Genomic DNA, 24206 nt, shown 5'->3' with positions numbered 1-24206 from the left:
CACAGCAGGGAAATACCCATTGCTTCCCAATTTCCTAAGGGATTTTAAATTTATAACTAAAAATGAATACTGAATTCAATAGATACCTTTGAAAACCTTTTGGTATCTATTAAAAGGATGAAAAACTTTTCACCTTTTCAACTTATTAATATGGTAAATAATACTATATTTTTATTTTGAAATGATACTATGTGGTTATGTTGTAGTTTGCTTTGAGTATTCTGTGGATTCAAAGTGATAAGTTAATTTAAAGATTATTTTTTCCCCCACTGATATTCATTAGTGAAGTGGATCCATAGCGTCCTTTACGTACCTTTGTGTTTTTTTAGATATGGTTTTGGCACCTTATTTATGTTATATTACTTTCTAAATCATTTGGAAGTTCCTCTTTCTTTCCGCTACGATCTGCTAGAGTTTAAATACCAATGGAGGTATTTGCTTTTTTTAAAAAAATAAATTTATTCATTTTATTTTTTTTTTTTGGCTGCATTGGGTCTTCGTTGCTGTGCACAGGCTTTCTCTAGTTGCAGCGAGTGGGGGCTACTCTTCGTTGCAGTGCGTGGGCTTCTCATTGCAGTGGCTTATCTTGTGGTGGAGTACAGGCTCTAGGTGTGAAAGCTTCAGTAGTTGTGGCATGAGAGCTCAGTAGTTGTGGCTCACGGGCTTAATTGCTCCACGGCATGTGGGATCTTCCCAGACCAGGGATCGAACCTGTGTCCCTTGCATTGGCAGGTGGATTCTTAAACACTGAGCCACCAGGGAAGTCCCAGTACTTGCTTTTTAAAATTTGACAGGACTTATTGCTGAAACTTTCTAGGCCAGCTGACCCTTTGCAGTGGGAGTTAAATTTTTCTGTCAATTATCTTAGTTTTATCTTTGGTAATTAATCTGTTTTTGTTTTCTCTTTCTCCCAGGGTCAGTTTTGCTAATTTAGAATTTCTAAGGATATCATGTATTTTACCACATTTTCTAACATATCTGCATAATTTTCTTTTATTTGCACCTTTCTATGTAATTGTCATGTTTTAAAATTTTCTATTGTGGTTTACCACATTGGCTCCCTCTTTGCTTCTTTAATAAGCTTTTCCTTGGTCAATTATTTGCCTATTGTACTTAAATTTTTAAAAAATAACTGACTTACTTGTAAATTATTTTGTTTTAATTTTCTAATTTGTTAATTTACAATTTGTCTTAATTACTTCCTTCTACTTTTAGGTGTTTGGTTTGCTCTTTTTTTTAACTTCTTGAATTGAATATTATATTCACCTTTTAAAAGTACTTGCTAGAGATGTATTTGAAACTACAACTTTCTGACTGTTAACTATTTTAACCACATCCCTTAGGATTAATTATGTAGTATTTTAAGCTGCCATTATTTTCTAAATGTTCTTCAAATTAATTTTTATTGTACCTTTGATACATGGTTGTATAAAAATGAGTTTATACAACTAATAAACTTTATTAAATATACTGCTTAATGTTTCTTTCATTTTCTCTCTTTATTTCCAATCATTTAAGTTCATTTAGATGCTATTTCAATTTTAGTTTTATAAATTATGTATGAATTATTAACCAATCATTATATATTTGTTTTACATTATAATTATATCTCAGTCTTAATAAATTTTAACTTCAATTCATCCTTATAGAGTAATAATATTCAATCTTCTATTTTCTTTGGATTTGTATTTACCTCATTTGTTTTTGTCTGTGACTTTACTTAGAATATTTTCCCCATACTTTTACTTTAGAAGTATTTCTAATAAATAGCATTTTATTGGGTTTAGTTCTTGATTTAATTTGAGAATCTTATTCGTTTGATATGTGAGTTGATATATGTTCTAGTTAAAGCAGTTAAGATAACCGTGGTCTTAAGTCTATTATCTTAATTCCTGTTCTACATTTGCTTTTAAGTTGTCCTTATCCTTATTCTGATGTCTAACTTTACCTACATTATCTGCATCTTTTTTTTTACTGAAATATAGTTGACATATAATATTTTGTTAGCTTCAGGTACACTACATAATGATTTGACATTTGTATGCATTATGAAATAATCACCACATTAAGTCAAGTAACCATCTGTCCTCCTACAAGTTTATTACAATATCATTGACCATATCCCTTATGTTGTCTATATCCCCATAACTATTTATTATGTAACTGAAAGTTTGTACCTCTTAATACTCTTCATCTGTACTGCCCATGGGGTATGGGCACCCCTCTCCCTTTGACAAACAGCTGTTTATTCTCTGTATCTATGGGTCTGTTTTCATATTGTTTTGTTTAGTTTTGTGGATTCCACAAGTGAGATCATACAGTATTTGTCTTTCTCTGACTTATTTTACTTAGCATAATGCATTCTAGGTCCATCCGTATTGTCACAAATGGCAATATTTCATTTTTTATGGAGGAGTAACATTCCACTGTATATATACACTACATCTTTTTATCTATTTGCCTATTGATGGGCACTTAGGTTGATTTCGTATCTTGGCTATTGTAAATAATGCTGCTCTGCATCTCTCTTTAGTTTATTTCCACCTTCTTCTCTGAGGTTTTTATAAGATGAATTGTCAGTTCTTGATTCTTCTTCTACCATAACGACTCAGATTTTCATGCTTTAGTGTAATACCATAAAGATCTGAGAAAGCTGATCTCTTCCACTAAAGATTTTGATTTACATCTCAGGTGGAATCTACTTTTTAAGCAAGCATCCCAAATGACCTTAAGGAAGTCTATAGTAGAAACACTGTTGTATAGAAGTTATCTATGTTAATTTTAAACATATCCTTAATCTTCAAATTCTTGATTCATAAACTCAAGAATAAAAGGTAATTATTGAGTCCTTGCTGTGAATTAGAAAACAAATACTTCTCCCTCATCAACAATACCATCCTGATTTATTTTTATATATCTTCAGTATCTAATATTTAAAAATATTTCAGTTATCTTTTATTCTACAACTTTAATTTCTGGAGTTGTATAGTTTTAGTTCTACCTGTTATCTTTAGCTCTACATGCTAGCATACACTGACGTTTTCTGTTCTAAAGTTCTTACTTTGACTCTCTTTTGTTGGGGGCTAGATTTTTCTTTATACTAAGCTATAATATTTTTCTTTGAATAAGGACGCATGGATGCTATGTTCCCTTAGACTTTCCATATTGAGGATAGATTGTCTTTCTTTTGCATTAAAATAATATCAATAATATTCTTAGGTTAGGTTATATTTTCCCCCCTCAGAACCCTGTAATATTTTTCCATTGTCTTATAAAATTTAATATTGCCGTGGAGTAGTTTGAGATTTTTTTTTTCCTTACCTGTTGGTCACTTTTTCTGACTGGAAGTTTAATAATTTTAGAAGAGTATAATAAGGTGGCAATGGTATTATATAATTTTAATCTTAGAACCCAGTATATCCTTTTGGCTTACTGATTAATTTCATTACAGGTATGTATAAACACACAATGTACAGCAGAGTAGTCCTCTAGTCATATTTTCTGTTCAACCATTTTTTTAGCTGTTCAACCTTAAGAAAATTAATTACACGTTCTGGGTCTCTGTTCATCATTTATAAAATTATAACTGCTATAACACAGGGTAATAATGGCTAATGTTATGAGATAATATATATAGAGTGTTTAAGCATATACATGGCATTCAAGAAGTATTTATCATTATTATAATTAGCTATTGATGTCAGATTTAAATATTTTTTTCTATTTGCTTTTTGTTCCATTCTATATTTCATCAACATTATGGCTCTGCATGTTTGCTCTGCTGTACCTATCCTGTATATTATGTTTTCTCTAAGTGGTTTTTAACTGTACATCTCTTTTTTTCTGTATTTGGCATGATTTTCTATAGCCTGAACTTTGTGTTACTGCCTTGATTTTTTTGCCATATTGATTTTCTTTCTTAACTATTTTAGATGCAGTTATTAGTGTCTATGAAAATTGTTCATCCTTTATCTTTTGTTTCATATTCTCTTTCAATTTTTGCAAGAAAAACACTTTTTTAATGAAAGTTTTTAATATATCCTGAAATATTTTTTCCATTAACGGGTCATTATCTGTCTTTTGCGTGCTGAGTTCCTCTCTCTCTCCCTACGAACGAGTGAGAGAGAGAGAGAGAGAAAGAGAGCAGGGAGAGACAATGTCATTTGGTAGTTTTCCTGCACAGTTGCCATGCTGATTCTTTGTTTAGATGCTTCATTTATAGGCAGACCTTTCTATAGAGTTTTCCTATTTGCTCAAATATAGCTTGGGTAGATTCTTCTGGATTTTGCTTGCACTAACATTGGCCCTCCTTATGCATTTCTGTCTCTCTGCAGAGCTTCAGTTTTAGTTGGGTGTTGTTTTTGTTTTGCTTTTCCATTGCCATTTTATCCTTTACGGCTTTTGCACAGAGAAGAGAAAAACTGCACCTGGGTTTTTGGATTCTTATATCTCCATTTCTCTAACACTTTTCACAACAGAAAGCAGTTAGACATCAGTTTTCTGTTTCTTCATCATTTTAAGGGCTGGGTGATATGTATGTGTGTGTGTGTATGTGTGTGTGTGTACTGCCACACTCTCATAGTAGGTATGTAAACTATAGTAGAACTTTTCTAGGGAACAATTTGGCAAAATGTATCACCATTTTAAAGCATATACTTTTTGACTCAGAAATTTCACTTTAAGAAATATATTAGGAATCAATGGTGTGTAAACATGTCAGCAATGGGGTACTTATTTTAGTTGTTTATAATCAAAAACCACTTAGAGGGGCTTCCCTGGTGGCGCAGTGGTTGAGAGTCCACCTGCCGATGCAGGGGACACGGGTTCGTGCCCCGGTCCGGGAAGATCCCACATGCTGCGGAGCGGCTGGGCCCGTGAGCCATGGCCACTGAGCCTGCGTGTCTGGAGCCTGTGCTCCGCAACAGGAGAGGCCACAACAGTGAGAGGCCCGCGTACCGCAAAAAACCCAAAACAAAACAAAAAAACACTTAAAACAATGTAAATGTCTAACAATAGGTGTTTTTTATATAGATTATGGTATATACATTCAATAAAATATTTTGTAGTTATTAGAAATGATGTATACTTATACTGATGTTTAAAGGCACAAAAAAGGTAAGTAGAAAATAGCATACACACAATAGTAGAGCATAATTATTTGTATAAAAGTATGTCATTAAGTGTGAAAAAAGGACAATGCTAACAATGATTATATCTGGGTGTGGAGTACAGGTGGTTTTCATTGCCTTTGCACATTTTTTTTAAAAGACTGACCATAAATTAGTTTAACAATCATGAAACAGTAATAGAGATAAAAAAAGAAAAATTGAGAAAGATACACACTGCTACCATCTCCAGAATAATAGCAACAATTTATGGAGTGCTCTATGTCTGGTACTGTATAAGGCCCTTAACAAGTTATCTCATTTAATCCTCTCAGTAGCTCCATGAAGCAAAATTTTATTGTTTCAGTTTTCAGCTGAGGAACTTGAAGGATGGAAAAGTTAAACATGTGTAATGTTACACAGCTCATAGAAGACCATGCCTGAAGGTGAACCCAGTTCAGTCTGATTCTAACAGCTACCATCACCCCAGTGCACTCTATTGCCTCTGAGGATTGTCAAATATGTTTCAATGCTTTTGAAGGTTACAGGTTTAACAGCTCATCATTCAAACTTTTGAATATTGGCCCTTATTTCATACTCTAAATACGAACTTAAAAGAGAATTAAAAAGACAGAGTAAAGACACACCCAACAAAGAAAAGTATAAAGGCAGATGACATTAAGATTCATATTTCAATGTAAATCATTCTCTTTAACATAATGTTTTATGAAAGAGAAAGAGTTCTTGACAAATGAGGGTCCAAATCATGGCATCGGAGAGTATCATTAACTTTCAATCCATCGGCTGACAAGAACAACAGAGGCAAATTTTCTTTCAAATATTCTCATAATCTGAGGATTTTCCTGAATTTTCATGTAACTTTTACCCAGTCATAGACCAATCATGCAGTATACTCTGATTTTGATTTTGGAAAATACATTATTTTTCAACCATTTTCATCATAAACCCGAACTCCAACTGTCAGACATATTTTCTTCTAAATGATTAGCATTCTACCCAGAATACTGCCCAATCAAATCAGTCTACTTCCATTTCAACAATAGTGGCTTCAGTTAAAAACAAGAACCGCAGCAACATCACAAATGAGATAGCCTGAGAGAACAGACATAGTAGGGGATTGGGACTAAAATAGTGAGTAACAAAATTTCAAACACCTCTTCTCCTGGAATCTACCTAATATCATTTATCAGACTCATGCTACGTATAACACAACAAGTAATGAAGTTAAAAGAACAACTTAAAATAGTAAAACAAACTAGCAGTTTAAGAGGTTAACCATAACTGTTTCCCACCCCAAAGGTAATAACAATGAGGAATTAAGGAATTTGGGGTCAGAGCCACAAAACTAAGGTAGAACATGACACTTCAAGGTATAATAATGACAGCTTCTCTGGCATCAAGTCCTCATAGGAAAGATTCACAGCGTTCAATATCATTCACTGCCTCACCAAGAAACAGAACGAAAACAAATGAGAGGTAGGCAGTAGATGATAATGTGGAATGGTGACGATCACCATCTTCCTCCTCCAGTTTGGCGGGTAATGTGAATGACAATTTGCCAATTAAGAAATGTAAACACATGAGGATTCAGAAACTGAACTCTAAGTTTTAGCCCCAATGGGCTTTCTTCGGAGTTCATTTAAGTCAAGAGCATTGTCAAGAAACAATCTCAATTATTGCCTCTTATCTATCATTATAACAAACTGGGCCTGCTGAGATAATACTTATTTCTAAAATATAAATAACAATAAAGGAACAAGGACTTGATGCAAACATAACATTCTCACACACAAGTGAATGATCTAGGGCAGAAAATATAGGTTCCTGAATTCTAAGCCAACCTACGGAAGGACTGTATAATTCTCCACCTATTCCACCAACCCAAAGAAACACAACAAGAAAACTAAGAAATGCCAGAGTATATAATGATACTCTATACTCTCAATACAAATGACAAGAAGTCTCAAAATACGATCCGCTTGTTTTCTTTCTTTAGCACAACAATAATGTATGAGTGGAACACTGAAGCTTAGGTTCATCATAACTACATTTAAAAAAAACAAACCCAGGAAAACCCCATTATGGTCTCATGAAAACATTTAACGTATCCCCACGTCTCAGGATACAAGTCCATAGGTTATCCGCAAAAACGCCATACATTAATTTAAAGGGAACAGCTAAACATATTGGCTCCAACAGAAATACAAATAAATGGATTAAAAACTGGCTATCTAACCGTATACAGAGAGAAATCGTAATTGGTAGTCCGTCTAGTTGGGGAGAGGTTTCCAGTTGGGTCCCACAAGGATCGATATTGGGTCCCATTTTGTTTAATATCTTTATAAAAAATCTGGAAGACAAAGTAGAGAATGTGCTAATTAAGTCGACTGATGCCACTAGATTAGAATTGGTGGTTAAAGTAAATTGGCTATAGATAAATGCTACTGGTCTCTAGAAAGACCGATGCTAACAGAGACTAGAACTTCTAAATAGTTCTTTTTAAGGTATCACTTACAAAATCTAGTTTCAAGCACTAGAAATAAAAAAATTTAAAAGATCTTAGTGCTCTGCTTAACCAAAAATTTAGGTGTAATGGATAAAGACAACACAGAGACTCCAACACCCATGAATGCAGAATAAAGGATGCCACCCCCCCAGTAGATCTTTTCGGTGCAGCTTTATTGGGAAAACTGGTGGTTGTGGGTCTCTCGATACAGTAAGGATATTGGAGGCATTTCAGATATGCAAGAATCAGGGTGGTGAAAAGACAGAAGTAACTAAAGTCTCAAATATATATACACCTAGTTATTGGCAGAAAAATAAACAAGAAAACAACATAAAGCTTAAAAGAAAAAAAAGGGAGAGCTGAAAACTTGAAGGCATGAACAAGTGGGAAAATTGATCAAGAGAAAATCCTATAAGGAAACACACACACACACACACACACACAATAGAAGAATGCAAGGTATAACAGGAGAGCTTTCCTAACATTAGAAAAAGAGACTGTAGTTTTTTAGCTACTCCTGAAAACACTGAAGAAAAATATTCAGAACTCTTACTGTTTTGAGGTTTATTTTTAAAAATCTTAGTAGTTAACAACTTAATTTGTCGCATGGAGACAACTGTGAAAGTAACAAGGCTTGTCAGCTACGGACTCCTGTAGACAGACGGGTTTTTTTAGGTGATGTGAACTGAATATATAGACTAATCTGGAATCAGCTTTTAAATTTTATATTATTTTTTCACTTGCTTGCACAGAGGAATGTACACTGGATAACGACTAGAAAACCTAGATCATCTCAGAAATCTTGTTAACTTTGCTATGCAACCTTGGGTAGTTAACTTTCTTTCAGAGCCTTAGTTTTTCCATCAGTTAAACACCAGACTAAGAATTGTTTTAAGAGCTGCAGATAACTCTTGTTAAAATAAGAATCTACAGGAAACTTCATACAGGGAAGAGATTAGAAAAATGTGGAAGCATGCCTCTGAGTGACAGTGGGCTCCCACCTGGCTAGGCTTCCCATTTTCATCCCTCCTGCCCTCAGGACAGAGAAGAGTTTAAAAATCACTTTAGACCATATGACATGCTGCTTCTGTCTCTAGGAAACCATCAATGGAACCAGAAAAAGTCAATCCCTCTCCTAGTGACTGATTGCTCCGGAGCATCCAACAATACTTAGTTGATTATATGTGCCTGATCTTTAAAAAAAAAAAAAACTGTAAAATTACAGTTAAAAAGAAGGAACATTCTTGATAAGAAATAGAGTGACATTATTCATGATGCCGACACAAAAGAAAGCATTGTGCAATCAGAGCCCTCTGTGGGTCTCCTCTAACCCTTCATGCTGTGTTAAAAAAAAAAAAAAAAAGGGAGCCTGGAATGTTAGATGGCTACCTTTAAAAAATCTAATCAACATGGCTCTAAGTATTCTGACCTAAGAAATAATTGATAAAGTTTATAGTTGGCTTGCTATCGATTTTACAGCGAATACCTGTTGAAAAATGATTTCGTTGCTTTGACTTTAAAACTTCCAAAGTGAAACATTCCTCTGTAGGTAATACTTTTTTAGGGATAGGACTGCATCCTACATACCAGAGCATGCAGAACGCACAAGCAAGTATCGCCAATAGGTCTGGAGACTGTAAATTTTATTTTGAAAAGTAATAATGTTTATCATTTATAATATTTTGTTAATATTTATCACTTACCTAGTGCTTATCATATACTGGGGACTATGCTATTTTCTACATTTTATCATAACTTCATAACTTATGAGAGGAATTAACTCCATTTTACAGATGAGGAAACTAAAGGGTCAGAGAGACTTTTTTCCCCCCTATTATCACACAACTACTAAATAGAGGGTAAATATCAAACCTGACTGACTCTAAAATATCTGTTCAGAATTACTGTGCTGAATGATAACTCCTGATACCATGATGTTATTGCACACTGATCAAAGAAAGAAGAGACTCCACTTGTGCTCAAGAGTTTTAAGAATAGGACACGTATCTTACATTTTTCTCAAGTTTGAAGCCGGAGGATTGGACTAGCATAGAGTTTTTTAACCTCAGCAGTACTGACGTTTTGGGCTGGATAATTGTTATGGGGAGGCCGTCCAATGCACTGTAGAATGTTTAGCAGCACGGCTGGCCTCTACCCACTAGATACCAGTGGCAATCCCCTCCTCCTGGTTTTGATAATCCAAAACATCTACAGACATTGTCAATGATCCTCTGACGGGGGCGGGGGGGCGTGGTGGCAAAATGGCCTGAGATTTGAGAACCACTGTACTAGAAGAATTCTGGTATCTTTTTTATTCTCTCATTCTATGCTCTGAATTGTGGATCCAACTTCAGCCAAGAGGATGGATGGGTTTTGCATCACTATGGGGTACCTGCCCAGTGAACCATTCCCTACCTCCATCTCAGTACATGGAGTTTAAAACTACCTGAAGCTCTCCAGGTTCAGTCTGCTACAAAACTGCCACTCTCTGGTACTTAAATTTATTATGTAAATGCAAATTGGTATGAAAAAATAGGGTAGGTGAAAGTGAAGAGAGATCAGATGTTAAGCCAGCTTTGCTTTAGGCAATTTATTGAGACTCATTTCAAACTGCTGTCCTAGGAGATTGTTTTATTTGTTCATTTTCTTTACTAAAGGTACTCTATCAGGAAAATTGTAAAATGGGTTTAAAAAGCATTCTCTATTTGACAGCCCGAGAGAGTCATAATGCTACCTTGGAATCGATTAACAGATTCCAATAAATGAAACCCGGAGCACTGAAAAGAGATTGACAACTTCCTAGACCCTGTGGTTCACTGGCTTATAAGGGCCATACTTAAAATTTGCATCATTATGAATATCATCTCCTGGGAAGGAGTGCTTTTGATCAGAGAATAGTCCAAAATCGAATATCAGACCTATGGATATATGGAAAATATCAGTGAGTCAGAAGCTTTCATTGGGTTTGCGCCAAATAAAACTCAATGGCAGGGATTATTTATGGTGTGCCACCCTTGGAATTAAATTGAAGTTAGAAATATTAAAATGTAAATGCAATAATTATTGGATGGTTAACAATCCCAGATAGCTTAAAAGTATTACTATTTTCTTAGTTCCATCACTATGAACTATTTACCAAATCCAACATCATGCACTACTTTATAAACGCTATTTATGGCAGATATTAAAATAAGTCCTTGTGTTTTTTGTCTATTTTGAAGCGCCTAAATTTGCACTATGGGAAAATGCATATGTAAATATTCCGTTCAGTGCCGAAAGTTATATAACAGGAAGCCAGGTGAAGTCACATTTTGGGAGTAAAGATGGCTAGATCTATTGGAACTATTGTCGAAAGCCTCAAAATTGAGATTCTAAATCTTGAATGCAAATAAGAATAATATTTGGAGAATTAAAAAAAATTATGATGCCCAGGCATACCCCAGGAACAATCAAATCAGAATTTCTGGGGATGAAACCCAGGCTTCAGTATTTTTTAATGCTTTCCTAGTCATTTAATTGAGCACCCAAAGTTGAGAACCATTGCTTTCAAGAATAAATTAGATTTACAACTGTGTAGGAATTTTTCTTTGGCTATGCCTGACTTAAGCAACATGGTAGCCTCCTGTACTCAAATGCTTCAAGGATTTTAAGTAGTACATGTGCAAGGCATTAAGTAATTATCTGTCACTTAAAAAGTAAGTTATTCTTTTTTTCCCTTCCACTTCTTTTTCTATCCATCTGATGACTTCAAGAACACAGTCTCAGTTTGTTGCTGGTGGGTCTTTAGCACATGTCTGTACATGCTTATTTCCTTTTTAAATCAATGAGAATGCAGAGCTCAGGCCTAGAGCCTTTATCTAGTATAACCTAGAATTTAATAACACAGTTCCATTTTTATTTATACTTAAGATTATCTTCCAGCAAGTAATACTGATTTAAGTGATATGAAATTTCCTTTTTTAAAATAAATTTAAATAAAGTGAGTAAATTTAAATAAACATAAAGTAAATAATAGTACATATTATACTCATATATGGAATAAGTCACAAAGGTGGTTCTCAGATGACTATGGTTTGGGCCACCCTAGTGTTAAGGTAAAGGGCATGTAAATGTTGTACCATAAATTTGGGCCCTAATTGTGCCTCCATCACTAATTATCTCTTCCCTGGGCTTTGGTTTTCTCATTTGTTAACAAGGCCATGAACCTATATTGCAGGCATTCTTCTATGAGTTTAAGAAGCAAGGAGGGCTTTGCCCTTTGAACTTACCTTGTTGACATCCAGACGCATCTTCTCATTGTTGGCACTGGCAGCCTTTTCAGCTGCTTTCTTTTGGCGTTGAGGTCCCCTCCCAAAAAAGATGTAGTTGACCAAAGCATATTCCAGAAGGGCCATGAAAACAAAGACAAAGCACCCCATCAGGTACATGTCAATGGCCTTCACATAAGGGATTTTAGGGAGAGTTTCCCGGAGGTGGGTATTGATAGTGGTCATTGTTAGCACAGTTGTAATTCCTGTAAAAAATGAGAGAGTTAGAGTAATAGTGTTTGTATTTCCTTTCTGCTTTCATCATAGCTGGAAAGTTTAACTGTATTTTTTTACTTGTTTATAGATACTGCAAAATATATACCAGGCACTTATTATATAGCAGCCCTGTGATAGGCCCTGGCAATATGTATAAATCATTAATTTATAGCAAACATTAATCATTTGGGGGGCATTTCCTTTAATTACATTTTTATATTTATAGTTATGTATCTAGTGGGGGGCTAGAGATGTGAATTAAATGCTATGATAGACATCTGTGTAAGGTGAAAGTTGAGAATATGGAGAAGATCCTAGTTTAGCCCATGATGTGGCAGGGAAGAGATCAGGAAATATAGACTTCGGAGCTGAGTCTTGAAGAATGAGTCAGAGTTACCCAGGCAAACAAAACCTGGAGGTCAAAAGTGGTAGTAGACCTAAGGGCATTGGTGGTGGAGAGAGTTTATTTATTTATTTATTTTTAAAATAAATTTATTTATTTATTATTTTTTGCTGTGTTCAGTCTTTGTTGCTATGCACGGGCTTTCTCTAATTGTGGCGAGCAGGTGCTCCTCTGTTGCCATGTGCGGGCTCCTCATTGTGGTGGCTTCTCTTGTTGCGGAGCACGGGCTCTAGGCGCACGGGCTTCAGTAGTTATGCCTCGCGGGCTCTAGAGCACAGGATCAGTAATTGTGGTGCACGGGCTTGTGGGATCTTCCTGGACCAGGGCTCGAACCCGTGTCCCCTTCATTGGCAGGCAGATTCTTAACCACTGTGCCACCAGGGAAGCCCGAGAGAGTTTTTTAAAGGGGTGCTTTGTGGGGGTCAAAGTACACAGCCCATCAAAAGAATCTCAAGAAACTCAATGTGGGTACATTATAGGATATGATGGGAAGAATGATGAGCAAAGTAGAGATTAAGGGCTGCATAATGGAAAGTTACATACACAGTGCCTAATGCAGAACTTGAACTTAAAATTGAAGGCAATGTGAGGCTACTGACCAGCTTCCAGTAGGGAGGTATCAGGGACAAACTGTGTTTAGGACCATCATGAGGGTAAGCATGCAAGACAGGAAGCAGAATACCAGCTGAGAGTTTTTCAGAATAAGTAAGTGATGAAGGGAAAATAAATTAAAATCACTGTAAAAGTACTGAACTCAATGAATGCATTAAACAGATGATATGAACAATTATTGCAAAAAATATGGAAACTAGAGGTGGAGAGTAACAGAGAAGCAGCTGTCTAGCCTTCGTGTTTCTGGGTTGGGAATGTAGGCACATAATGCACAGATAAATAATATAGAAGTATTACAAGACTCTATGGGAAATGCCACACTATGTCAGGTTATTACCACTAGTCCAGCTGAGGGAACATCTCCAACAGTGGGGAGTAGTTTTCCCAAAGCTGTAATTGGAGGGATAGACAGAGATATGCTGGGTAAAAGCAGTGGGAGTCCAGAGCCCTGAGTTTCCTACAAAGGTCCAGCTTTGTAGGAAAAGAGTGATGTGAAAACAGAGCTCCTAGGTCAAGATCACACAGATGGGAAGTTGCAGAGTCAAAATTTGAACTGGGGTGTCTCTGACTCAGAAACCTGTGCCCTTAAACACTACCTGATAACACAGACCAAAAGTTAATTTTCAATTCTATTTTTTAAGAACATATGTTTTCTGATTTAATTTTTTCTCTCTAATAAGATAATTTTTGCCTTGCTTTTCTATATGCTCATGAAACAGATACAGAAAAAATAAATTTGAGCATCCAATTCTGAGCATGGCCAAAAAAATATGGTTATACTTTAGATCTAGGTATTTTATAGTTCTCACATCTTTTCTATGTTAGACATTTTGATACATTTTCCAATTTTACTTTTCATTATTTCATCTAGAGCTTATCTTGGATGACATGAATATTACATGTATATTATAAAACAGACAACACTAATTTTACTATTTATCTAAATCTCATGTTAAGGTGTTTCTGACCTAGTAATAAACTGCTCACATAAAAGACATTTGACAATTTTCTTTCAAAAAGTAAATAACTTATGTATTATTCCTGTAATAGGCATCAAATTGATAACAGATTTTCATTTTGGAATAACAGGATATTTACAAATTCCAGTCATTACTTTATTCAGCAGGTATTTACTGGACACCATTCGCTGTGTGAGACACTACAAATATAACGGAAGCAAAATTAGATATGGACCTTCCTCCAAGGTATCTTCAGTACCATGAGGAAAATGAACATCACAAACCAAATAAATATAAATTATAACTGTGGCTGGTCTCCAAGGTTGGTCTACAGTATTTTAAGAGAATATATCACAAGGGACTTGACTCAGTCCAGGAGGTAATTAATTCTCCTTCCATCCCTGAACCACCACAATCTAATCTCAACACAGCAGCCAAAGTTATCCCTTTGTATCTGAAATCATGTCAGTTCTTTGCTCAGTGTTGCTCTAATTTCACTCAGAATAAAAGCAAAACTTTTATTATGGCCCCTGGACCATTTCATCATCTTTTAGTCCCCTCTCCCTGACATTATCTCTACTCCTGAACTCACTCTGCATCTGCCTTACAGGCCGCCTTGCTCACTTGCTTGGCATGTTTCTACTTGAGGGCCTCTTCATCAAGCTGGAATATTCTCATCCAGACATTTATGTGACTTGATCTTCTTCAAGTCTTTATCCATTGGCAATCAATGAAGTCTACGCTGATTGTTCTAAACTGTACCCCTAGTATACCCACCCCCTTACCTTGCTTATTTCCACTCTACAGGTTTACCATATTATATAATTTGCATGTTAAATGCAAAATAAATTTACTTTTTTACCTTTTATTCCTAGAACATAACTTCCAGAAGGACACTGGCTTTATCTCCAGTGCCCAGTATGTTTGACACATAGTAGGTGCTCAAAAAATTTTTGTTGTATGAATAATGACTTTGCTAAGGAATTAATGATTTAATTGAGATATACTGGTGAAGCACTTAACTCAAAATTTAAAGGGATTAGTCAGAACTCAGAATAATAAAGATTGCATAAAAGGTCATAAATTTACTATATCTGGAGTTAGCAACATAAAAATGTTCACGAAATACAATTTATTCTCTTCCTCTGGTGTCATGATGGAAAAACGTCATGCATAAGATAAGTGATGCCATGGATGATTTCCCAATATTCTTACTTTGTTGTCTCCTGCCCTCTGCCATGCTATCCCAAAATCTTAGTTAAGACTTCAGAATTTTCTGCTCATTGATTAGTTGCACATTTCATTTCTTTGTTTCTTGTTCAGAATAATAATTAAAAAAAAGATGGAAGAGAGCTCTTCCCAGGTAAGGAAACACAGATAAAAACAACAATTATCTAGCAATATTACATGAACTATGCTTCAATAAAAATATCAAGCTGATGGGACTAATTTCATTACCGACAGCTACATAGTTAACTAATTTTGACATGAAAGAGTTTTAATTTGTGTTTAACTGATTTAACGCTGAATCAGATCACCCAACGTCTCATAGCCAAATTCTTATAATGTGCGCAGTCCGGTCTCGTCACGCATCGCAAATTCGAGGGTAAGGAAAGTGCACGTGCACTCACGCGCACACACAGGCACACTCCACAAGCAGTCAGATTGATGCCTACCTAATGCCACTCTTGCAGCTGAAGCATCGTAATTAATCCAGAAGGAGACCCAGGAGAGGATAGTGATCAAGATAGATGGCATGTATGTTTGCAGGATAAAGTAACCAATGTTTCTCTTAAGCTTAAAGCTGAGGGACAACCTGGGATAGGAACCTAGAAAGACAATTTTAAAACATCATCGTTATCAATCAATATTTATAGGATACTTTTCTTTAAAGGCCCACAAACAGTTTGTATATCTTTCCTAAACTCAATTTTAGCTCCTGGTGAAGGGCATTTTCTTCTGCAAAAGTGGTCTGAGAAAACAGGGCTTTTAATTAGCAGGACTTACTCAGTGTTAAATATATTCCACACTCATCAGTAATTGAAAGAATTCCAGCTCTTCCCTCCTCAGCCTCCTACACTGAATCAAACGTTCTCATTCTCTGCAACTGTGATGACAAGACAATTTGAGACAGTCCCTTGGTTCCCCCTTTAACTGTTTCTCAGCAAGTCCATCCTGTACATTTATGTATATAAGAATAAGGCTGCACACTCTGATTATAGGGAAAGAAATCTCTTCACAAGCCCCAGGATGCATTTTAAGGCGAGGATCAGTGGCAAGGCTGCAGTTAGTGCAGCAAATCCCTGAAATTTTGTGAAGGTTTTCATGTGTACGCAGTAATTTTTCTAATTTCATTGCTTCCATCAAAGTTTTAAAAGGATTCCTGACCCACCAAAAGGTGGAGAGTCACTTTTCCTGAGCAATGTTTGTGGGAGATATAACTAAGGATCAGATTCTTGAAGCTGGGTCTTTTGATGGTGTGGACCTGGGGAATTACATTTTAAATGAGATATGTAACAGAATACAGTCTTATAACCTAAAAGAGTCACATTGACAAATGGTGTGTGTGTGTGTGTGTGAGGGGGGGGGATATTCTTACTAACTGAAAGCCTTGTCTAGCCCTCTTGGACTGAAGCAAGTATATTAATATTAAAGTAAAAATATTTTAAGTAGAAACTCATTTCTATAGTGTCTCGGGGGTTCAAAGAACCTCAAACCTAAGAAAAGTTTCTGTTGTTTCTTTTGCAAAGCTGGAGGCTATTTTGTATTCTTGCTTGAAGTAGTTTTCAGGGACAGGAAGTGCCTGAGTCCTTAGCAGACAATTCAAAATCTACAGTTACTGTATTAGCTATTTCTGTGCTTGGGGAATTCATTTCAATAAGAAAAATATAAAGAGGGATATTCCTGTGGACTTATTTTTCTTTTAATGAGTATGGAGCAAATTACTGCATTCCTGGGCTTTTTTGTTAAAAATCTGTGCTGATGAAAACAAGTCTGACCTCAATACTGGAAGAATAAGAATGGTAAATGTATCAGGATAATCTCAACATCTGGAAAAGATTTTAGCTCCAAAACAGTAGGTAAGGCTACGTAAAGAAAGTCCTACCCTTTGAGAAAAATGTGAAGTCCTCCCACCCTACTGTGTTTAGAGAATTTCACTGTGGTCAGACTTGAGTGAACTATGACCTGGCTGTCCTCAGTATGTTTCAAGGAATTATGATAGTACATGAGAGACATTTGCTTTGCTGGGGGTGCCTTCTTGAAAGTAAATGGATGGGTTCCAAATGGGCTTGCTGGGGAACTGAGCATTTTCAGCAGATCTAAGTCTTCCAGAGTCCCCATCCTTCCCTGGGACCTGATCCTGATATAAGTGAACCCTTTTGGCAAAATATAATAAAGCCCCTTTTCTCTTAACTATTTGCCCTGATACAAACCTGTGGAAAAAACAACCTTCTTGGTGATAAGTTTATAATCTACAATAGAGAACTGTGGAAGTTCAATCTTGGTTACTCCTGTTACTGCATTATCATCCCCACGCCAGTAAAACTCAATGTCATCAGTTGTATATCCATCTGTAAAAGGAAACACACAAACACATATACAGATACACACAAAAAAGACAAACAAAATAGAAAAAAATAACTGTTTAGGAAATGAACTGTATAAACAATAATAGCTACAGCTAAAGGTTATTATGTGTTAGGTATCACGCCAAGCACCTTAAGTATATTACTACCTTTAATCCTCACAATAATCCCATTGGGGAAGTATAATTAGGCTCACATGAGGCAACAAAGGCTGAGAGAAATTATCAGCTTATATTAAGTCTTGTAACTAGGAAGTGGTATCGTTGGGACTTGAACCTAGGTTTATCTGATTATGAACCTCATTCTCTCAAACAGCATCACATTATCACATAACCCTGGGTTGTACTCTAAGAGAAGACAAAAGAAGAGAAAAATCATTTAAGTTATCAGTACAGTATTAAATGGTACCAAACCCTTCCCCGCCAATACAAAATATCTGAATTACAAAATATTTGGATTTTAAGTCGGAAGAGAAGTGATTATGAAGAAGTGAGTCATTAATTTTTTAACATTCATAGACATGATCTCCAAATTTGATTTTGCAGCATATCTAAACCCCCCAAAAAATGCCCTAAAAATTCAAAACAACATATAATTTCCAGCAGTTTTAAGCAGTAAGTACAAATGCAGAGTGTACACCGCAAATGCACAGTGCATTTAGGGGGTCTGGCTCCATTCATCCAACAATTACTTATTGAGCACCTACTATGCTTGTCAGTGCAGTTGCTGGGGATAGGACTCTGCACAATAAAAACATGACCTCTTTTATAATGATCCTTTCAATCCATGGGGTAGAGTGGGACAAACACACGTATTCTAATTAGTAAGCACACATATAACTGCAGTGAATAAACACATATTATATTGCAAACAATGCTGTACAGGGAAGCATGCAATGAAATCCAGTGAATACCAATATTTTACAAACTCACGCATCCCCCACAAGTCCCCCCAAAAGCATTCGTTATATTTGTATATCACATTTATCTCTTCAAAGAACATTTGCACCCAGATAGCTGAATCTTTACGAGTCTAGGAGGCAGGCAGCACAGAGAATCTCCTCCAATTTCAAAAGTAATAAAACCAATGAGAAAACTGCTTAAGTTTCTGTCTTTTGACATGTAACTAGTTAGTGTAACACTGAGGATGTGAACATCAATTCTTTGATTCTTAGCTCTTATGATTTCCAAAAAACCACATTTCTTCCAAAGAGAGAAAGTCAGATCTCCAAAAAAGTGGAAGCAAATTATTTTTCAAAGAACTACAATACCCTCAATTTGAGAATCTATATCAACCATAGCATAGCTCAGGCGTTGTCTTAACTTTTCTAGAAATCTGAAGTCTTCTTTATTCAAAAGAGTAGCCATCTTTATCTGATAATAGATATAGAGATTTTTTGGAAGAGTTTTTGAAAACTTGAACTTGCAGTTCCCTAACAATAGGCTTTTGGATAATAGCTAATGATTTTCAAAAGGGTTATTTACTTGCAAACATCATAAATTGTAATAAAGATGGTGGAGTTTAAATAGATTATAGACCACCAACATTTTTATTAGCATGATCTCACTTACAGCCTTTGTTTTGTTAGAGAATGTCTTTCTTCATAGAAAACTAGATTTAAAAGTAAATTACTCTTGGCTTTAAAGGAAACCCCAGGTATTAAGTGAATGACACAGCAAGCTGATTCTCAGATAAGAGCTCTCACTCCTTATTAATCTACTCCATTAATATTCGCTATCTAAACCTAAGAACTCAGGTGTCTGTCCCAAAGTATAACTGCTCTTTTCCTAAGATGGCAACTTTCTTAATGTGGCCATGGGAACTCTCAGAGTCCAGAACTTCAACTCAAATTAAGTTGCATTTGTCATTGGTTATCTGTACACATCTCTCAGTTATGAAATTGTTTAGAGTCAATGACAACCGCACCATTCATAAAACAGTTTAAAATAAAAAAGAGGGTCAACTTACTCCTAGAATCAAGCTAGATATTTAGAAATGTATTGTAAAATTGAATCTGTGTATAAACAAAAAAAGGTATTTATGAAACAAGGAGGCAATAGTTTTCTAGAATGCAGCCATCTTCGAAAGAAGAGAACAAGGGAAAAGTCAACTCACTACTGCCAATAGAGGACTAAGTATAAACTAGTGAAGGGTGTGTTTCTGGTCCTCCAGCTTCCTTTCCTCAGTATTTAGCTTCTTTTATTCATCACTACAAATCTTGTAACAGAAGCTCTCTGTAGGCAGAGGCATGGGAATATCAATGGCATTTCAATACAGCTGTAGAGGAGATGCCTAATGGGTATTTAATAGGTAGAAACATTATAATAAAATACAGACTTCTGTCAAAAAGCCAGATATTTGACACAGTGCTTGCTAGACAACACCTGGCAGAGAATAGGTACTTGGGATAAATTATTGAATTAATACAACAATTATTTAATATACATGTGGATTTGGACAATGGTTGTTTATCCAGATGCTTGGCAATGTGAAGGTATTCATCATGTTAATATCTCTGTCTCTTGCTCCTAGCACAGTACCTGGCACATAGTCGGCATTAAATAAGTATCTTCTGAGTGAATTCAAAAAAATTCACCCAATGATAACATAACCCTTGAGAATAATCCAAAAATCCTTCATTATATATTTTTCCTTATGTATTAGTTGGGCAAGCTACCTAGCCTCTCTGTCCTCCATTTTCTCATCTGAAAATTAGGGTAATAATAGTAATAGCTACTTCACAGAGCAGTTATGCCAGAAAAATAAGTTGTTCCCTGTAAAATACTTTAAAAAAGTAACTGGTAGATAGTGCTCAAAAAGGTTAGCTAACACCTTCTCTTTAAATAAGAATTATTTACCATTGCAACAAAAAGAATAAAACACCTAGGAATAAACCTACCTAAGGAGACAAAAGACCTGTATGCAGAAAACTATAAAACACTGAGGAAAGAAATTAAAGATGATACAAATAGATGGAGAGATATACTATGTTCTTGGATTGGAAGAATCAACATTGTGAAAATGACTCTACTACCCAAAGCAATCTACAGATTCAATGCAATCCCTATCAAATTACCAATGGCATTTTTTTTTTTTACAGAACTAGAACAAAAAATCTTAAAATTTGTATGGAGACACAAAAGACCCTGAATAGCCAAAGCCGTCTTGAGAAAGAAAAATGGAGCTGGAGGAATCAGGCTCCCAGACTTCAGGCTATACTACAAAGCTACAGTAATCAAGACAGTATGGTACTGGCACAAAAAGAGAAATATAGATCAATGGAACAGGGAAGAAAGCCCAGAGATAAGCGCACACACATATGGTCACCTTATCTTTGACAAAGGAGGCAAGAATATACAATGGAGAAAGGACAGTCTCTTCAATAAGTGGTGCTGGGAAAACTGGACAGCTACATGTAAAAGAATGAAATTAGAACACTCCCAAACACCATATGCAAAAATAAACTCAAAATGGATTAAAGACCTAAATGTAAGGCCAGACACTATAAAACTCTTAGAGGAAAACATAGGCAGAACACTCTATGACATAAATAACAGCAAGATCCTTTTTGACCCACCTCCTAGAGAAATGGAAATAAAAACAAAAATAAACAAATGAGACCTAATGAAGCTTAAAAGCTTTTGCACAGCAAAGGAAACCATAAACAAGACGAAAATACAACCCTCAGAATGGGAGAAAATATTTGCAAATAAAGCAACTGACAAAGGATTAATTTCCAAAATTTATAAGCAGCTTATGCAGCTCAATAACAAAAAAACAAACAACCCAATCCAAAAATGGGCAGAAGACCTAAACAGACATTTCTCCAAAGAATATAAACAGATTGCCAACAAACACATGAAAGAATGCTCAACATCATTAATCATTAGAGAAATGCAGATCAAAACTGCAATGAGATATCATCTTACACCAGTCAGAACGGCCATCATCAAAAACTCTACAAACAATAAATGCTAGAGAGGGTGTGGAGAAAAGGGAACCCTCTTGAACTGTTGGTGGGAATGTCAATTGATACAGCCACTATGGAGAATAGTATGGAGGTTCCTTAAAAAACTAAAAATAGAACTAGCATACGACCCAGCAATCCCACTACTGGGCCTATACCCTGAGAAAACCATAATTCAAAAAGAGTCATGTACCACAATGTTCATTGCAGCTCTACTTACAATAGCCAGGACATGGAAGCAACCTAAGCATCCATTGACAGATGAATGGATAAAGAAGATGTGGCACATATATACAATGGAATATTACTCAGCCATAAAAAGAAACGAAATTGAGTTATTTGTAGTGAGGTGGATGGACCATAGCATCTCTCATACAGAGTGAAGTAAGTAAGAAAGAGAAAAACAAATACCATATGCTAACACATATATACGGAATCTAAAAAAAAAAAAAAAAAAGGTCATGAAGAACCTAGGGGCAGGAGGGGAATAAAGATGCAGAACTACTAGAGAATGGAGTTGACCACACGGGGAGGGGGAGGGGTAAGCTGGGACAAAGTGAGAGACTGGGATGGACATATATGGACTACCAAGTGTAAAACCGATAGCTAGTGGAAAGCAGCTGCATAGCACAGGGAGATCAGCTCGGTGCTTTGTGACCACCTAGAGGGGTGGGATAGGGAGGGTGGGAGGGAGGGAGACGCAAGAGGGAAGAGATATGGGGATATATGTATATGTATAGCTGATTTACTTTGTTTTAAAGCAGAAACTAACACACCATTGTAAAGCAATTATATTCCAATAAAAATGTTAAAAAAATCCTATGATAAACTGTAATGGAAAAGAATATATAAAAAAAGAAGGTATATATATGTGTGTGTGTGTGTGTGTGTGTGTGTGTGTGTGTGTGTGTGTGTGTGTGTGTAACTGAATCACTTTGCTGTACAGCAGAAACTAACATTGTAAATAAACTGTACTTCAATAAAAAAATTAAGAAAACAAACAAAACAAAACAAAAAGAATCTGCCTGCTGATGCTAGGCACATGGGTTTGATTCCTGGTCTGGGAAGATCCCACATGCCATGGAGCAAATAAGCTCATGTGTCACAACTACGGAGCCTGTCCTCTAGAGCCCGTGAGCCACAACTACTGAAGCCGACGCATCTAGAGTCTGTGCTCTGCAACAAGAGAAGCCACTGCAATGAGAAGCCTGTGCACCCCAACAAAGAGTAGCTGAGTAGCCCCCACTTGCCACTACTAGAGAAAGCCGCACACAGCAATGAAGAACCAACACAGCTAAAAATAAATAAATAAATTTAAAAAATAAATAAAATAAAAAATAGAGAAATGCAAGTCAAAACTACAATGAGGTATCACCTCACACTGGTCAGAATGGTCATCATCAGAAAATCTGCAAACAATAAATGGTGGAGAGGGTGTGGAGAAAAGGAAACCCTCTTGCACTGTTGGTGTGCATGGAAATTGATACAGCCACTATGGAGAACAGTATGGAGGTTCCTTAAAAAACTAAAAATAGAACTACCATACGACCCAGCAATCCCACTACTGGGCATATACCCTGAGAAACCATAATTCAAAAAGACACATGTATACCAATGTTCATTGCAGCACTATTCACAATAGCCAGGACATGGAAACAACCTAAATGTCCATCAACAGATGAATGGATAAAGAAGATGTGGTACGTATATATAATGGAATATTACTCAGCCATAAAAAAATGAAATGGGGTCATTTGTTGAGATGTAGATGGACCCAGAGTCTGTCATACAGAGTGAAGTAAGTCAGAAAGGGAAAACAGATATAGTATGTTAATGTATATATGTGGAATCTAGAAAAATGGTACAGATGAACCTTGTTTGCAGGGCAGGAATAGAAAGGCAGACGTAGAGAACGGACGTGTGGACACAGAGGGGCAGAAGGGGAGGGTGGGATGAATTGGGAGATTAGGTTTGACATAAATACACTACCGTGTGTTAAATAGATAGCTAGTGGGGACCTGCTGTACAGGGAGGTCAGCTGGGTGCTCTGTGATGGCCTAGTTGGGTGGGATGGGGGTGAGGGAGGGAGTTCCAAGAGGGAGGGGATATGTGTATGCATATGGCTCATTCAGTTCGCTGTGCAGCAGAAACTAACACAACACTGTAAAGCAATTATACTCCAATTAAAAAAAAAACACATTAGAAGGTTATTTTGATGCCTATGATTGTGGAATCTGACACAATGGAGCAGGATATCGTATATGCTCCTTGGCTACTGCTGGTTTTAAAAACCTCAGTCTTCTTGACTTCATTTTGGGTTAACCAAGGATAGAATGTTGCAAATGGAAAGCAAGTATATGCTCTTGCATCATCAATTTCTGTAGATGAAAGACCAACAATCCATAACAGTGCCAGGGTGGTCAAGTTCAAAAGCCAGCTCAATATACTGTGTAGGATTAGCTGAAAGCAGACCTAGTTTTCTTCTTTTCTTTGAATTTTCTCTCAAGGAATATTTAGTGGTCT

The 24206-nt window shown here is 36.1% G+C and overlaps 1 protein-coding gene across 1 annotated transcript in view; it reads right to left on the bottom strand.

Moving 5' to 3' along the window:
• LOC113608297 (gamma-aminobutyric acid receptor subunit beta-2) overlaps positions 1-19083 on the bottom strand; it is a 57586-nt gene extending 38503 nt beyond the window's left edge. Inside the window, exons 1-4 of the mRNA XM_027084425.1 lie at positions 18987-19083; positions 17564-17701; positions 15806-15958; positions 11901-12145 (exon numbers count right to left, since the gene is read on the bottom strand). Of these exons, the coding sequence (XP_026940226.1) occupies positions 11901-12145; positions 15806-15958; positions 17564-17701; positions 18987-19083 (633 nt within the window). The remainder of the gene's footprint in view (positions 1-11900; positions 12146-15805; positions 15959-17563; positions 17702-18986) is intronic.
• Between the last annotated feature and the right edge of the window lie 5123 nt (positions 19084-24206).

Source organism: Aethalodelphis obliquidens, unplaced genomic scaffold, assembly GCF_003676395.1.
Source record: "Aethalodelphis obliquidens isolate GAN/ISIS:26980383/991018 unplaced genomic scaffold, ASM367639v1 scaffold52, whole genome shotgun sequence".
In the NCBI taxonomy this organism is placed as follows: Eukaryota; Metazoa; Chordata; class Mammalia; order Artiodactyla; family Delphinidae; genus Aethalodelphis; species Aethalodelphis obliquidens.
Note: the sequence above shows the minus strand (reverse complement) of the source record. Positions and strands in the feature narration are given on the sequence as shown.